We start from the raw sequence: 17,703 nt of genomic DNA on the forward strand, positions 1-17,703 counted from the left end.
GTACTCCTTCAAAAGACAAGACTGGCAGCTTAAATTCCTAACTTTGCTAGACACTAACAATTATAGACTTAATAAAGACACTGGATTTCTGGCTTATTACAACAGTCTGTAACTCAGTAACTCTGCCCTCCTGCAGATGTGTTAACTCAACACTTCATCTTGAATGATCTCTTACAATGTGTGTTAACTACTTGTGTTGTTAACTACAACCTGTTTCACCTTGTATTTAGCAGTAACACTGTGAGTACCTTTTCTAGACTGAAGAAGAGCTCTGCAAACACGGAAGCGTCTTTCTTTCACCAACAGAGATTGATCCAATCCAAAATATTACCTCACTCACCTTATCTTGCTAATGTGGGACTGTAAAGGTATCATGTTTACTGCTTTCCCACATCCACTTGTCTGTAACCCTGTCAAAGAAGGAAATTAGGTTGGTTTGGCATTATTTGTTCTTAACAAATCCCATTTTGGCTATTACTTATCACCTGGTTATCCTCTAGGGGCTTACAAATTGGTTGTTCAAAAATTTGTTCCAATATCTTTCCAGGTATCAAAGTTAGGCTGACTGGTCTATAGTTCCCCGGGTCCTCTATGTTCATGATCTTCAGGCCTCAGAAGATCATGGCTGAAATGAGACAAAATCAAATTAGAAATACAAAATGTTAACAATGAGAGTTATTAATTACTGTACCATACTACCAAATAAGGTGGTGGATTCTTCATCTCTTTAAATCTTCAGATCAAGACAGGATGCCTTTCTGGAAGATATACTTTAGCCAAACACAAGTTATTAGGCTCAATACAGGAGTAACTACATGAAATTCTATGGCTTGTGCTTTACAGGAAGTCAGACTATATAATGTCCCATCTCGTTTTAAAATCTGTGCATTAAACCAATTATTAGCCCATCCACTCTTCCTGCTATGCAGACTTCTTGCTCAAATTCCAGAGTGATGTTAAACTGAATCAAATAAACCTTCCAGGGAGTTTTCCGCTCAAAGATAATGGGACTTTTGTATAATTTATTGTTATTATTTTGTATTGTATTGTATTACTCAAGCTTAGACAATCTCCCCTCTATCCTCTGGGGTTCTGTGAGCTACCAATGAGGTAGAAAGGTGTTGTCCTGTCTTACTTAAGTTCTTTTACTGGCCCAATTTCTCGTCCAGGTGGCTGACTCCCACAGAGGTTGGTGACCCTTGGAGTTCCTTCTCAAGGTGAATTTTAAGTTCCTTAAGCCCATCTCTCTAAGCAAGTTCTGAATTGGCCAAAGGTTTCTTGTTCATCACTATTTCCTGGAAAACCTTTTGGTCCTTGGTAATGAGGTTGACGGTCACCTCATCAATCCATCTTGCCTGTCCAGACTGGGATTCTTGTAGCTGGGCTTCCAAATATGCCTGGACACTTTGTAGCTGCTGCCCCAAACTGTTCCTATTTCTGACCTCAGGTCATCTCCTCCGTCCTTTCTGGGCAACCTCTAGATGTTTCAAAGTCTCTAGCTCTTGTTTTAGGTCTTGTTTTAGTTACTTTTGGCAGCTTTCAGTGTCTCTTGGACAGCTTTGATTTCTGCTAGCACATCTATTATTTGCTCCATCTGGGTTCAACAGGGAAAACAGCTCACAATTTCTGTGTGGTACCAAAACAATTACAAACAATATGTAAAAACAAACAAAACCCCGCTAATGTGGAAAAAAGCTTCAGAAATGAGCTCCAGTTAAAGAAAACGTTAATGTGCAGATCTTGCCCTCCCATGTTAAAATCCACAGAAGAGGAGAGAGGAAATGTGAGGTTCCTGTGCAGAGTTTTCCTGGGATCATTTTGTTGTCCCTCGTCCCCAGTTTGGTCAGTGGGTCAGTCTTTAAGACCTGGATAGATCTTGATGGATGTGGTGGAAGTACAAGGGGCTCTCCTCCTGTGACTCTTACGAAATGCACTAAAGAATACTCCACAAAGCCCCTGCACTGCCCAGTTGTATATTAGGATCTTAAAAAAATTAAGGAATTTCCCACACAGAAAATGTTGCTAAGGCAATGCAAAGGTACATGCACACTGTGATGCACTGTACCTCAAAACAGCACCTTGTGTAACCCCCATAGTTGTCATTTGTATATAGTTGTGATATGTCATACAAAGGATGCCATGTAAGGTATCATATGAATGGTCATGACTGCTGAAACTCATTATTCTGTCAAAATATGTATATCGTTATTGAGCATGAAGTTATAGGCTTTTGCTGTATGGTTGTTATTTAAATATGTTGTGAGTCTGGGAGACGCCCACGTCTGGCTCTCACATGGCAACAAGGGTTGTGACCCACACCCAGGCAGGTGATAAATGACCACTGACCAGCAGGGGAATTGTAAATAAGAGACTTATAATTCAATAGGAGACAGCTGTGCAAGCACCACACACTGGGGATTGCTCAACTCTGTGACTCAGGAAGGTCCACCAGGACATGTCTGGGCCAGTATCTTTCCTGGGACATGAATTGAGAGTATAAAATAAGGGACAGTGGCATCATGAGACCACATCTCTCTTCCCCCACCTACTCTGAAGGCAACAAGATCACTGGGAAGATAAAGACTTTGGACTGAGGAGACTGGTCCCAGGCTGAGAAGGAAATTCAGCCTATATATTAAGAATTGTGAGATGCTTGTAGCATCCAGTAGGGTGAGAAAAACTGTTTCCATGCAAATCTTGCTTAGTCTGATAAAGTTCAGGATTTAGACTGAAATTTTATTTATTATTTCTTATATAACAATCTCTGACCTCTATGCCTAACACTTATAATCATTTAAATCGATCTTTCTTTCTTTTGTTAATAATCTTATTTTAATGTTTTATTTTAACCAGTGAGTTTGTCTGAAGTGCTTGGGGAATCTGGTCAGATTACAAAAGCTGGTACATGTCCACTATCTTTTGGCAAAGTGGCAAACTAATTAGTGAACTTGTACTGTTCATGAGAAGTCTTGAGCAGTGTAAGACAGGACATTTCTGGAGTACAAGATTGAGTCTGGGGGAAATATGCTGGCATCTCCCTGTATACAGTTCATGAGTGGCTTGGAGAGCATTCATGCAACTTCACTGAGTTTGTCTCTGTATGGTAAAGGCTGTGTGAGAACAGGCACCTGGAGGGGTTTGGCTTGTCACCAGCATAACATTGTGAGAGAAAGCTCAGGCTGGAGAGTTAAGGGGGCAAAGTTTTCCCGCCATTCATGTTGTACCCTGTGGATCCGTCATACACATTAATGTTTTAATCTGTGTTGCCTTTCAGGAGTTTTAGAGTTAAAAACATGTTAGAAACCCAGAAGTTCAGAATTAAGATAGTACTTCCACAGCAAACCACAGAACGGTAACTGTCTTTACATCTCTTAGCACAGTGCAGCTCGATTCTGTGATTGGTGCCACTGTGATATAAATATTTACTAGCAATAAGTAGACCTCAAAGCCTCCAGAAGCACCTTATCATTGCAGTGCACTACCTATGAACCATTAACCTTTCTCACAGAAATAACTTTTAACTTTAAGAAAAGGAGTACTTGTGGCACCTTAGAGACTAACCAATTTATTTGAGCATAAACTTTCTTGAGCTACAGCTCACTTCATCGGTTGCATAAAATGGAAAATAGAGTGAGGAGATTTATATACACACAGACCATGAAAAAATGGGTGTTTATCATACACATTGTAAGGAGAGTGATCACTTAAGATGAGCTATTACCAGCAGGAGAGTGGGGTGGGGAGAGAGAAAACCTTTTGAAGTGATAATCAAGGTGGGCCATTTCCAGGAGATAACAAGAACGTCTGAGGAACAGTGTGTGTGTGTGTGTGGGGGGGGGAGGAATAAACAAGGGGAAATAGTTTTACTTTGTATAATGATTCAACCACTCCCAGCCTCTATTCAAGCCTAAGTTAATTGTATCCAATTTGCAAATTAATTCCAATTCAGCAGTCTCTCGTTGGAGTCTGGTTTTGAAGTTTTTTTGTTGAAGAATAGTCACTTTTAGGTCAGAAATCAAGTGACCAGAGAGATTGAAGTGTTCTCCGACTGGTTTATGAATGTTATAATTCTTGACATCTGATTTGTGTCCATTTATTCTTTTACGTAGAGACAGTCCAGTTTGACCAATGTACATGGCAGAGGAGCATTGCTGGCACATGATGGCATATATCACATTGGTGGATGTGCAGGTGAACGAGCCTCTGATAGTGGGGCTGATGTGATTAGGCCCTATGATGGTGTCCCCTGAATAGATATGTGGACCCAGTTAGCAACGGGCTTTGTTGCAAGGATAGGTTCCTGGGTTAGTGGTTCTGTTGTGTGGTTGCTGGTGAGTATTTGCTTCAGGTTGGGGGGGGCTGTCTGTAGGCAAGGACTGGCCTGTCTCCTAAGATTTGTGAGAGTGATGGGTCTTCCTTCAGGATAACTCTTCACAGTCTGTTTTGGACTTAACTATCTTGAGTAATTTTGTATTGTGTGCAAACTTTGCCATCTCACTGTTTACCCCTTTTTCCAGATCATTTATAACAGTGGTTCTCAAACTTTTGTACTGGTGACCCCTTTCACATAGCAAGCCTCTGAGTGTGACCCCCCTAATAAATTAAAAATGCTTTTTTATATATTTAACACCTTTATAAATGCTGGAGGCAAAGCGGGGTTTGGGGTGGAGGCTGCCAGCTCGCGACCCCCCCATGTAATAACCTGGTGACCCTCTGAGAGGGTCCGACCCCCAGTTTGAGAACACCTGATTTATAAATATGTTGAACACTGGTCACAGCAAACCACTATTTACCTCTTGGTATTATTACGGTAGCAATAGCAGTAGATAAAGTTGTCTAGCACTTTTTGTTGAAACCTCTGTTTTCATTTACTTATAACTTGGCCAAACTTGAATGCTTCAGGCTGAAAATTTCTACTCTGGGTCTGTGCCAAGATTGAGTTTTTTTGAATGTTTCAGCAAAAAATGATTCAGTTGTTTCTGAAAACAAGATTATTGAAGAGTAAGTTGTTTTGTCAATGTTAAATATTTTCCCAACCATTTCCATGGACAGGTCTCTTGCCTCCATTTGTTTTTAGCAGATGTTTGAAATTTGGCAAGGGACAGTTCTTAGGTCAGACGTGTTGCGCTCTTGAAAATCTGTCCAGATTTGTCTGTTATAACTCTCACAACATCACCATTTATACATGCCCAGTGGTACTTGTTAAACACTTCCCCATTCATTTTCTGAAAGTTCTAACTGGGCTGTGCATGTTCTCATGTCTCAGTGAGCCTCCTCCTCCTCCTTTATGCACATAGCACATGTGTAGCTAGATCTCCAGACAAGACACAGGCAAAAGGGGCCCTCCTCTTTCTTCTTAAATTACCTTTGAAATTGCTTGTCTGTTCTTATAGATAAGCAGTCTAATTACAATAGAGCAGGGTCAATCATTATCTGCTGGAGGGGGGTGGCCTACTGTGTTTTCAATTTACATTAGTATGCAAAAGTAGATAGCAAGGAGGAAAGCCAGAATTCAGAGAGCTGTCTGGGGGTTGGGGTGAGCCACAGCCATTCCCTATCTCAGCTCCCCTTGAAGTTCAGTCCATTTGTCATTGTTGCTGGCCATCCAGAATACCTTGCAGCGAGGAACACACTGTCTATTTCCCATTCTTTCCCTATCACAATCGTCATATTTTCACCAGTAACGTCAACTATCCCTATTGCCATTATGGAGGTAGTGGTAGTTGTTGATTCTGTTGCTTCAGTGCCTTGGACCTGGGGTCTGGCTGCAGCCATTTTGTTTGGTCTAAAGTGCTATTTTTCCCCCTCATTCCTTTTTTTAGCAGACTGTAACTACCGGTCCATTTGACTAAAGAGAGCTCTCTGTAATAGTTTCACCTGTGCTGCAAAACTCTTAATACTTAAAAATCCTCTTCTCCGTAGCTGATTTTTGGCTGGATCTAGAGGGAGTGGAGTCAGAGATTGCATTAATTGCTGCAGCTTGCAAGGCCAGTTCTTGGCTATTTAAATCCTTGTTCTGAAGGAGATGCTTTGGTCACTCAGCCACACAGAATGTAGTAGGTGGTGCACTGGTATTTCCATTTCCTTCATGGTCTTGTCTCTCTAATGTTGAAAAATTGGAAAGGGTTCAAAAAAGAGCTATAAGAATAATCTGAGGTCTGGAAAGCCTGTGTTGTAGTAGGAGACTAAAGAACATCAATCTATTTAGTCTATCCAAGAGAAGGTTAAGAGGTGACTTGATCACAGTCTACAAGGGGAAAGAGATTTCTGAGAGCAGAGGGCTCCTTAAACTAGCACACAAAGGCAGAACAAGGTCCAATGGTTGGAAGTGGAAGCTAGACAAATACAGACTAGAAATTAGACACAGTTTTTTTTTAACAGCAAGGATAATCAACAATTGGTTTCTCAATCTCTGAAATTTTCAAATCAAGACTGTATATCTTTCTAAAAATATGCTATAGCTCAAACAGAAGTTATGGGCTTGATGCAGAAATTATTGGCTGAGGTTCTCTGGCCTGTGTTATGCAGGCGGTCAGAGTAAATGGTCATACTTATCCTTTCTGGCTTTAAAATCTATGAATCTATGAATGTTGTTTCAGGGCTGTTTTGAACAGAGCATGCTTTCTTGAGGTGAGCCTTTCTTTCATTTAGGCAGGGTTGGACCCACCTGACAGCTATTAACATGTTTTTCTACTTTCAGGGTTTGGGATGCTTTAACAGACAATTACATTCCATCGATCACTGAGGATTGGAGGGACCCCGATATCGAGGTGTTGAATGGCAATATTTCTGACTCAGAGGTACTTCCCAGACTTTATTTTTTGCATTACTTGTAAAAAAAAAAACCTAACATGTTCTGGGACACCATCTGCAGTTTGATAAAGGAAGAATGTAAATGCATAAAATGGTATGATGTCCAGCAGCCATTCTGAGAAATAGGAATAATAGAATGTGAGAAGCGAGTGCCTGTCAGAGATTGGAACAGATCTCTCACAAACTGCATGAACTTAGGTCACCATCCCTTGATCATTGAAAAGCATGTGTAATGTGGAACTATAAATGAAACAGCCTTATATGTATGTAATGGGGGTTTTGTCAGCTAGGCTGTTGTTTGTTTGAGAGCGATAGTGAGGATGTTTGTACCACCTTCCACCATGGCACCGTTAGAACAATGTAGAGCACAGACTTGCCAGCCGACTGACCAACGCAGCTAGTGATTGCGAATGTATACGGCACGTCACAGAGCACTGCAGGGAGCTCAGCTGGCCCAGTGCTTCAACGGTGTCAGGGTTGCTGTAGTGCTCTTGTTTCTAGAGCTGGTCAAAAATACAATTTTTATTCCAATGTGAATTTTGACATTTCAAAATTTGTTTCTGTTCAGAATTAGAACAAAAAGCTAAAATATCAAAAATGTTCAGAGAATGAAAAATTCCAAAGAGTTTAGATTCACAAGATTGGGCAGAACAGATGTCAAGGTTCCTTCCCCACTCTGAACTCTGTGGTACAGATGTGGGGACCTGCATGAAAACCTCCTAAGTTTACTTTCACCAGCTTAGGTTAAAACTTCTCCAAGGTACAAATTAATTTTATCCTTTGTCCCTGGATCTCCACTGCCACCACCAAACTCTAACTGGGTTTACTGGGAAATGTAGTTTGGACACGTCTTTCCCCCCAAAATCCTCCCAAAACTTGCACCCCACTTCCTGGGGAAGGTTTGGTAAAAATCCTCACCAATTTGCATAGGTGACCACAGACCCAAACCCTTGGATCTGAGAACAATGAAAAAGCATTCAGTTTTTTTACAAGAAGACTTTTAATAGAAGTAAAGAAATCCCCTCTGTAAAATCAGGATGGTAGGTACCTTCCAGGGTAATTAGATTCAAAACATAGAGAATCCGTCTAGGCAAAACCTTAAGTTACAAAAAAGACACACAGACAGGAATAGTCATTCTATTCAGCACAGCTCTTCTCTCAGCCATTTAAAGAAATAATAATGTAACACATAGCTAGCTAGATTACTTACTAAAAGTTCTAAGACTCCATTCCTGTTCTATCCCCGGCAAAAGCAGCATACAGACAGACACAGACCCTTTGTTTCTCTCCCTCCTCCCAGCTTTTGAAAGTCTCTTGTCTCCTCATTGGTCATTTTGGTCAGGTGCCAGCGAGGTTACCTTTAGCTTCTTAACCCTTTACAGGTGAGAGGATTTTTCCTCTGGCCAGGAGGGATATTAAAGGGGTTTACCCTTCCCTTTATATTTATGACAAAGGCAAATGTCATTCTGGGATGTATTAACAGAAGTGTTGTGTGAAAGACATGGGAGATAACTGTTCCATTCTACTTAGCACTGGTGAGGCCTTACCTGTGGTATGGTGTTCGTGTTTGGGCACCACACTGTTGTGTTCTTTAGAGATCTGGTGAAGGCATCATAAGCCGATGTGCAAGGAAGCTGTTTCTTTATTGAAATTAATATCCAGCCTGTAAAAGCATGTCTAACTTGGAGGAGGTGCTGTTCCACTTTAACTTAACTCCTCAGGGTAAATGTGTCAACTTATTAGAGCTGCTAAGGGGGCGGGGGAACGGGGGGGAGAGAGAGAGAGAGAGAGAGAGAGAGAGAGAGGAGTCACAGACTAGCTCTTAAAGAGACAGGATCCTCACACACTTCAAGAAAGATATGGACAAATTGGAGAGAGTCCAGAAGAGAGCAACAAAAAGGATAACAGGTTTAGAAAACATGTCCTGTGAGGGAGGCTCGGAAGAACTGTGTACGTTTAGACTAGAGAAGAGACGACTGAGGGAGGACATGATAGCAGTCTTAATAGGTAAACGGTTGTTATAAAGAAGGTGGTAATCAATATTTCTCCATGCTGTGTGCAGAGTTGTTGTAGCTGTGTTGGTCCGAAAGAGGCAGGGTGGGTGAGGTCATATCTTTCATTAGACCAACTTCTGTTGGGGAGATGGCCTTCTGGAAGCTTTGAAACTCTCTTAGGCTATAAAAGAAATGAAGGTTTGAAAGACTCCTGGTGCAAATGGGGTCCCTGTTGAATTTTACAAAAAGTTCTCAAAAACTTTAACACTTAGATTATTGAGTATGTTCAATGTGGCCAAGAATGAGCAAATTCTCCCACCAACTCTAAGAGAATCTGTAATTTCAGTTATTCCTAAACCTGGGAAAGACTGTGGACTATGTACTGCCAATTTCTTTAATCAATGGGATACTAAGATTTTAGCTAGAGCTCTTGTTATGCAATTGGACAAAGTTCTCTCGCACATGACACACATAAACCAGGCAGGCTTCCTTCATAACAGACACACCTCGGATCATTTGTGTCAGCTGATACTACTGCTGCTTTGAGAGATTCTAAAGAATCCTGAGGTGTCGTTTCTTTAGATGCCAAAAAGCCCTTTGACTGCTGTCAAGGTTCCTTCCCCGCTCTGAACTCTAGGGTACAGATGTGCGGACCTGTATGAAAACCTCCTAAGCTTACTTTTACCAGCTAAGGTTAAAACTTCCCCAAGGTACAAACTATTTTACCCTTTGCCCTTGGACTTCCACTGCCACCACCAAACTTTATCTGGGTTCCTGAAAAAAACGTAGTTTGGACATGTCTTTCCCCCCAAAATCCTCCCAAAACTTGCACCCCACTTCCTGGGGAAGGTTTGGTAAAAATCCTCACCAATTTGCATAGGTGACCACAGACCCAAACCCTTGGACCTGAGAACAATGAAAAAGCATTCAGTTTCCTTACCAGAAGACTTTTAATAGAAGTAAAAAGGAATCACCTCTGTAAAATCAGGATGGTGAATACCTTACAGGGTAATTAGATTCAAACATAGAGATTCCCTCTAGGCAAAAGCTTAAGTTACAAAAAAAGACACGCAGACAGAAATATTCATTCTATTCAGCACAGCTATTTTCTCAGCCATTTAAAGAAATCATAATGTAACACATACCTAGCTAGATTACTTACTAAGTTCTAAGACTCCATTCCTGTTCTATCCCTGGCAAAAGCATTACACAGACAGACACAGACCCTTTGTTTTTCTCCCTCCTCCCAGCTTTTGAAAGTATCTTGTCTCCTCATTGGTCATTTTGGTCAGGTGCCAGCGAGGCGAGAGGATTTTTCCTCTGGCCAGGAGGGATTTTAAAGGGGTTTACCCTTCCCTTTATATTTATGACACGCCCTCCAAATCTCAGCTAGGGTGAAACGCTGGCTGGGATTTCTTAGAATCAGAGTTGAAAGGGACCTCTGGAGGTCATCTAGTCCAACCCCCTGCCCAGAGCAGGACCAATTCCAACTAAATCATCCCAGCCCGGGCTTTGTCAAGCCTGACCTTAAAAACTTCTAAGGAAGGGGATTCCACCACATAGAATCATAGAATATAAGGGTTGGAAGGGACCCCAGAAGGTCATCTAGTCCAACCCCCTGCTCAAAGCAGGACCAATTCCCAGTTAAATCATCCCTAGGTAACGCATTCCACCTCCCTAGGTAACGCATTCCAGTGTTTCACCACCCTCCTAGTGAAAAAGTTTTTCCTAATATCCAACCTAAATCTCCCCCACTGCACCTTGAGACTATTACTCCTTGTCCTGTCATCTGCTATCACTGAGAATAGTCTACATCCTTCCTCTTTGGATCCAACTTTCAGGTAATTAAAAGCAGCTATCAAATCCCCCCTCATTCTTCTCTTCCCCAGACTAAACAATCCCAGTTCCCTCAGCCTCTCCTCAGAAGTCATGTGTTCCAGACCCCTAAATCATTTTTGTTGCCCTTCGCTGGATTCTCTCCAATTTTTCCACTTCCTTCTTGTAGTGTGGGGCCCAAAACTGGACACAGTACTCCAGATGAGGCCTCACCAATGTCGAATAGAGGGGAATAATCACGTCCCTCGATCTGCTGGCAATGCCCCTCCTTATACACCCCAAAATGCCATTGGCCTTCTTGGCAACAAGGGCACACTGTTGACTCATATCCAGCTTCTCGTCCACTGTCACCCCTAGGTCCTTCTCTGCAGAACTACTGCCTAGCCATTCGGTCCCTAGTCTGTAGCAGTGCATTGGATTCTTCCGTCCTAAGTGCAGGACTCTGCACTTGTCCTTGTTGAACCTCATCAGATTTCTTTTGGCCCAATCCTACAATTTGTCTAGGTCCCTCTGTATCCTATCCCTACCCTCCAGCATATCTACCACTCCTCCCAGTTTAGTGTTATCCGTGAACTTGCTGAGGGTGTAATCCACACCATCCTCCAGATCATTAATGAAGATATTGAACAAAACTGGCCCCAGGACCGACCCTTGGGGCACTTCGCTAGATACCGGCTGCCAACTAGACATGGAGCCATTGATCACTACCCTTTGAGCCCGACAATCTAGCCAACTTTCTACCCACCTTGTAGTGCATCCATCCAGCCCATACTTCTTTAACTTGCTGACAAGAATACTGTGGGAGACCGTGTCAAAAGCTTTGCTAAAGTCGAGGAACAACACGTCCACTGCTTTCCCTTCATCCACAGATCCAGTTCTCATCATAGAAGGCAATTAGATTAGTCAGGCATGACTTGCCCTTGGTGAATCCATGCTGACTGTTCCTGATCACTTTCCTCTCCTCTAAGTGCTTCAGAATTGATTCCTTGAGGACATGCTCCATGATTTTTCCAGGGACTGAGGTGAGGCTGACTGGCCTGTAGTTCCCAGGATTCTCCTTCTTCCCTTTTTTAAAGATGGGCACTACATTAGCCTTCTTCCAGTCTTCCGGGACTTCCCCCGTTCGCCATGAGTTTTCAAAGATAATGGCCAATGGCTCTGCAATCACATTTGCCAATTCCTTTGCACTCTTGGATGCAATGCATCCGGCCCCATGGACTTGTGCATGTCCAGTTTTTCTAAATAGTCCCGAACCACTTCTTCCTTTACAGAGGGCTGGCCACCTCCTCCCCATGCTCTGCTGCCCAGTGCAGCAGTCTGGGAGCTGACCTTGTTCGTGAAGACAGAGGCAAAAAAAGTATTGAGTACATTAGCTTTTTCCACATCCTCTGTCACTAGGTTGCCTCCCTCATTCAGTAAGGGGCCCACACTTTCCTTGATTTTCTTCTTGTTGCCAACATATCTGAAGAAACCCTTCTTCTTACTCTTTAACTTCCCTCGCTAGCTGCAACTCCAGGTGTGATTTAGCCTTCCTGATTTCATTCCTACATGCCCGAGCAATATTTATATACTCATCCCCGGTCATTTGTCCAATCTTCCACTTCTTGTAAGCCTCTTTTTTGTGTTCAAGATCAGCAAGGATTTCACTGTTAAGCTAAGCTGGTCGCCTGCCATATTTACTATTCTTTCTACACATCGGGATGGTTTGTCCCTGTAACCTCAATAAGGATTCTTTAAAATACAGCCAGCTCTCCTGGACTCCTTTCCCCCTCATGTTATTCTCCCGGGGGATCCTGCCCATCAGTTCCCGGAGGGAGTCAAAGTCTGCTTTTCTGAAGTCCAGGGTCTGTATTCTGCTGCTCTCCTTTCTTCCTTGTGTCAGGATCCTGAACTCGACCATCTCATGGTCGCTGCCTCCCAGGTTCCCATCCACTTTATCTTCCCCGACTAATTCTTCCCGATTTGTGAGCAGCAGGTCAAGAAGAGCTCCGCCCCTAGTTGGTTCCTCCAGCACTTGCACCAGGAAATTGTCCCCTACGCTTTCCAAAAACTTCCTGGATTGTCTGTGCACCGCTGTATTGCTCTCCCAGCAGATATCAGGATGATTGAAGTCGCCCAGGAGAACCAGGGCGTGCGATCTAGTAGCTTCTGCGAGTTGCCCGAAGAAAGCCTCGTCCACGTCATCGCCCTGGTCTGGTGGTCTATAGCAGACTCCCATCATGACATCACCCTTGTTGTTTACACTTCTAAACTTAATCCAGAGACTCTCAGGTTTTTCTGCTGTTTCATACTTGAGCTCTGAGCAGTCATACTCCTCCCTTACATACAGTGCAACTCCCCCACCTTTTCTGCCCTTCCTGTCCTTCCTGAACAGTTTATAACCATCCATGACAGTACTCCAGTCATGCGAGTTATCCCACCAAGTCTCTGTTATTCCAATCTAATCATAATTCCCTGACTTTGCCAGGACCTCCAGTTTTCCCTGCTTGTTTCCCAGGCTTTGTGCATTTGTATATAGGCACTTGAGATAACCCGCTGATCACCCCTTGTTCTCAGTATGAGGCAGGAGCCCTCCCCTCTTGCGCTCTCCTGTTCGTGCTTCCTCCCAGTATCCCACGTCCCCACTTACCTCAGGGCTTTGGTCTCCTTCCCCCGGTGAACCTAGTTTAAAGCCCTCCTCACTAGGTTAGCCAGCCTGCTCATGAAGATGCTCTTCCCCCTCTTCGTTAGGTGGAGCCTGTCTCTGCCTAGCACTCCTCCTTCTTGGAGCACCATCCAATGGTCCAAGAATCCAAAGCCTTCTCTCCGACACCACCTGTGTAGCCATTCATTGACTTCTACGATTTGATGATCCCTACCCCGGCCTTTTGCTTCCACGGGGAGGATGGACGAGAACACCACTTGCGCCTCATACTCCTTTATCCTCCTTCCCAGAGCCACGTAGTCTGCAGTGATCCACTCAAGGTCATTCTTGGCAGTATCGTTGGTGCCCATGTGGAAAAGCAGGAAGGGGTAGTGGTCTGAGGGCTCGATGAGTCTCAGCAGACTCTCCGTCACATTGCGAATCTTAGCCCCTGTCAAGCAGCAGACTTCTCTGTTTTCCCGGTCAGGGCGGCAGACAGATGACTCAGTCCCCCTGAGGAGAGAGTCCCCGACCACCACCACCTGCCTCCTTCTCTTGGGAGTGGTGGTCGTGGAACACCCAACCTTAGGACAGTGCATCTCATGCCTTTCAACTGGTGGAGTCTCCTTCTTCTCCCTTCCCCCAGACGTATCATCTGGGCCACTCCCCGCAATGGTACCTGTGGAGAGGACATGAAAACGGTTACTTACCTCTATCTGCGTTGCTGGTACATGGACGTTCCCCCTTCTTCTTCTGGAGGTCACATATTGCCAAATTTCTTCACCGTCCTCCTGTCTCCGCTGCGCAGCCTGCTCTGAATCTTCAGAACCTTGTGCCCGTAGAAGCATATCCTGACGTCTGTCCAGGAAATCTTCAGTTTCTCTTATGCAACGCAGGGTCGATACCTGTTGCTCCAGACCTTGAACCTTCTCTTCCAATATGGAGACCAGCTTGCACTTTGTACAGACAAAGTCGCTTCTGTCCTGTGGAAGAAAGACAAACATGGCACATCCAGTGCAGGTCACAACAACTGAACACTCCCCATCCATATTACCTTCCTACTATGAGCTTCCTCAGGAGATGAAGTAATTACTCAGAGAAGCCGAGTAATTACTCAAAGTTTCTTCCTGGAGCTCTAGGAAAAACAGAGTTAATAAGACACATGCACCTCTAACTATACTAACAATATTTTCCACATCTCAAGGACGATTTTAACCAGTTGATTCTGGGAAACTTTCACAGGAGAGTGCATCAGCCACTTTGTTAGAAGCTCCTGAGATGTGTTGGATGTCGAAATCAAAATCTTGGAGAGTTAAACTCCACCGAATAAGTTTTTTGTTATTTCCCATGGTGGTATGAAGCCACTGTAGCGCAGCATGGTCGGTTTGCAGGTGGAAACGCCGTCCCCAAACATATGGGCGTAGCTTTTCCAGAGCGTAGACAATGGCGTAACATTCTTTTTCACTGACTGACCAGTTGCTTTCCCTCTCAGACAGTTTTTTGCTGAGAAACACACAGGGTGGAATTCTTGATCCAGTCCTTTCTGCATTAAAACTGCTCCCACACCACACTCGGACGCATCTGTGGTTACTAGGAATGGTTTGTCAAACTCTGGGGCCCTTAGTACAGGGTCAGACATGAGTGTCACTTTAAGCTGGTTAAAGGCCTTCTGACACTCTTCGGTCCACTGAACAGCATTTGGCGGTTTCTTTTTGGTTAGGTCTGTCAGTGGGGTGGCGATTTGGCTGTATTGCGGTACAAATCGTCTGTAATAACTGGCCAAGCCTAAGAAGGATTGAACCTGTTTCTTTGACTTTGGGACAGGCCACTTTTGGATAGCATCCACTTTGGCCTGTAGGGGGTTGATAGTTCCTTGATCCACCTGGTGTCCAAGGTAAGTCGCTCTGTTTAGGCCTATTTCACACTTCTTATCCTTAACAGTTAGTCCTGCCTCCCTTATGCACTCAAAGACTTTTTGTAGATGTTCCAGGTATTCTGCCCAGGAATCCAAAAATATGGCCACATCGTCAAGGTAGGCAATTGCATATTCTCCTAATCCCGCTAGGAGACCATCTACAAGTCTTTGGAAGGTGGCGGGTGCATTTCGCAGCCCGAAAGGGAGTACATTAAATTCATACAGCCCAAGATGTGTGGTGAAGGCTGACCTTTCCTTGGCGGATTCATCTAGCGGTACCTGCCAGTACCCCTTGGTTAAGTCCAAGGTAGAGATGAACTGGGTCCGTCCCAGTTTCTCTAATAGTTCATCTGTGCATGGCATTGGGTAGTTGTCTGGGCGAGTTAAAGCATTTAGCTTACAGTAGTCCACGCAAAAACGTATCTCCCCATCTGGTTTGGGAACTAGAACCACTGGAGATACCCATGCACTTCCAGAGGGGCGGATTACACCCATCTGTAACATATCCTGGATCTCCCGTTCTATAGCAGTTTTAGCTTGAGGAGACACCCGGTAAGGTTGGACTTTAATTGGGTGAGCATTACCTGTGTCAATGGAGGGGTATGCCCGTTCCGTCAGTCCTGGGGTGGCTGAGAATGTCGGTGCATAGCGAGTGCACAGCTCCTTGATCTGATGTCGCTGCATACGCCCAAGGGTCATGGAGAGATTCACCTCTTCCACACCACCAGCACTTTTCCCTTCGTAGTAGACACCTTCAGGCCACTCAGTGTCGTCTCCTCCCTGGGCTGTACACTGACAAACCTTTAATTCTCTGGTATAAAAGGGCTTTAGAGAATCATAGAATATCAGGGTTGGAAGGGACCTCAGGAGGTCATCTAGTCCAACCCCCTGCTCAAAGCAGGACCAAGCCCCAATTAAATCATCCCAGGCAGAGCTTTGTCAAGCCTGACCTTAAAAACTTCTAAGGAAAGAGATTCTACCACCTCTCTAGGTAACGCATTCCAGTGTTTCACCACCCTCCTAGTGAAAAAGTTTTTCCTAATATCCAACCTAAACCTCCCCCACTGCAACTTGAGACCATTACTCCTTGTCCTGTCATCTTCCACCACTGACAATAGTCTAGAACCATCCTCTCTGGAACCACCTCTCAGGTAGTTGAAAGCAGCTATCAAATCCCCCCTCATTCTTCTCTTCTGCAGACTAAACAATCCCAGTTCCCTCAGCCTCTCCTCAGAAGTCATGTGTTCCAGACCCCTAATCATTTTTGTTGCCCTTCGCTGGACTCTCTCCAATTTATCCACATCCTTCTTGTAGTGTGGGGCCCAAAACTGGACACAGTACTCCAGATGAGGCCTCACCAATGTTGAATAGAGGGGAATGATCATGTTCCTCGATCTGCTGGCTATGCCCCTACTTATACATCCCAAAATGCCATTGGCCTTCTTGGCAACAAGGGCACACTGTTGACTCATATCCAGCTTCTCGTCCACTGTCACCCCTAGGTCCTTTTCCGCAGAACTGCTGCTTAGAGAATTAATATGGTACACCTTAGGCTTTCGGTTGGCGGTGGGGAATGCTATGAGATAAATAACAGCTCCCTGGCGCTCCTGGACCATGAATGGCCCTTCCTATGATGCTTCCATTTTATGGGCCTGGAGCGACTTTAAGACCATGACCTGGTCCCCTACTTTGAAGGAACGCTCTCTGGCATGTTTATCATACCACGCTTTTTGCTCTTTTTGAGCCTCCTGTAAGTTTTCTTTAGCAAGGGCTAAAGAGGTTCGGAGGGTGTTTTGTAGGTTGGTTACAAAGTCCAGAATGTTAGTTCCTGGAGAAGGTGTAAATCCCTCCCATTGCTGTTTCACCAACTGTAATGGCCCCTTAACCTCACGGCCATATACAGGTTCAAATGGGGAAAACCCTAAACTGGGATGGGGTACAGCTCTGTAGGCAAAGAGCAACTGCTGCAACACTAGGTCCCAATCATTGGAGTGCTCATTTACGAATTTACATATCATGGCCCCCAAAGTTCCATTAAACTTCTCCACCATGCCATTTATTTGATGGTGGTAAGGAGTGGCAACCAAGTGATTTACCCATCAGCTTCCCAGAGGTTTTCCATAGTTTCTGCCAGGAAATTAGTCCCTGCATCTGTGAGGATGTCAGAGGGCCAACCTATCCTGGCAAAAATGTCTGCTAGTGCTTGGCACACACTTTTAGCCCTGGTGTTGCTTAGGAGCTACTGCTTCCGGCCATCGGGTGGCAAAATCCATGAAAGTCAGTATGTACGTACTGCTTTTCTCTGGGTGTCTTTTTTGGAAAAGGACCCAGAATATTGACAGCTGCTTGCTGAAATGGAACTTCAGTGATGGGGAGTGCCTGGAGAGGGGCTTTGACCTGGTCTTGGGGTTTTCCCACTCTTTGGCATACTTTACAAGACCGGACATATGTAGAAACATCCTTGCCCATTCCCTCCCAGTGGAATGACCCCCCCAAACGGTCTTTGGTCCTGTTCACCCCAG

The 17,703-nt window shown here is 44.3% G+C and overlaps 1 protein-coding gene across 4 annotated transcripts in view; it reads left to right on the plus strand.

Moving 5' to 3' along the window:
• FEZ1 (fasciculation and elongation protein zeta 1) overlaps positions 1–17,703 on the plus strand; it is a 174,872-nt gene that overhangs the window by 58,128 nt on the left and 99,041 nt on the right. For all 4 annotated transcript variants that reach the window (XM_048827285.2, XM_048827283.2, XM_048827286.2 and 1 more), the window contains exon 3: positions 6,701–6,800. In XM_048827285.2, the coding sequence (XP_048683242.1) occupies positions 6,701–6,800 (100 nt within the window). The remainder of the gene's footprint in view (positions 1–6,700; positions 6,801–17,703) is intronic.

This window comes from Caretta caretta, chromosome 22 (genome assembly GCF_965140235.1).
Source record: "Caretta caretta isolate rCarCar2 chromosome 22, rCarCar1.hap1, whole genome shotgun sequence".
In the NCBI taxonomy this organism is placed as follows: domain Eukaryota; kingdom Metazoa; phylum Chordata; order Testudines; family Cheloniidae; genus Caretta; species Caretta caretta.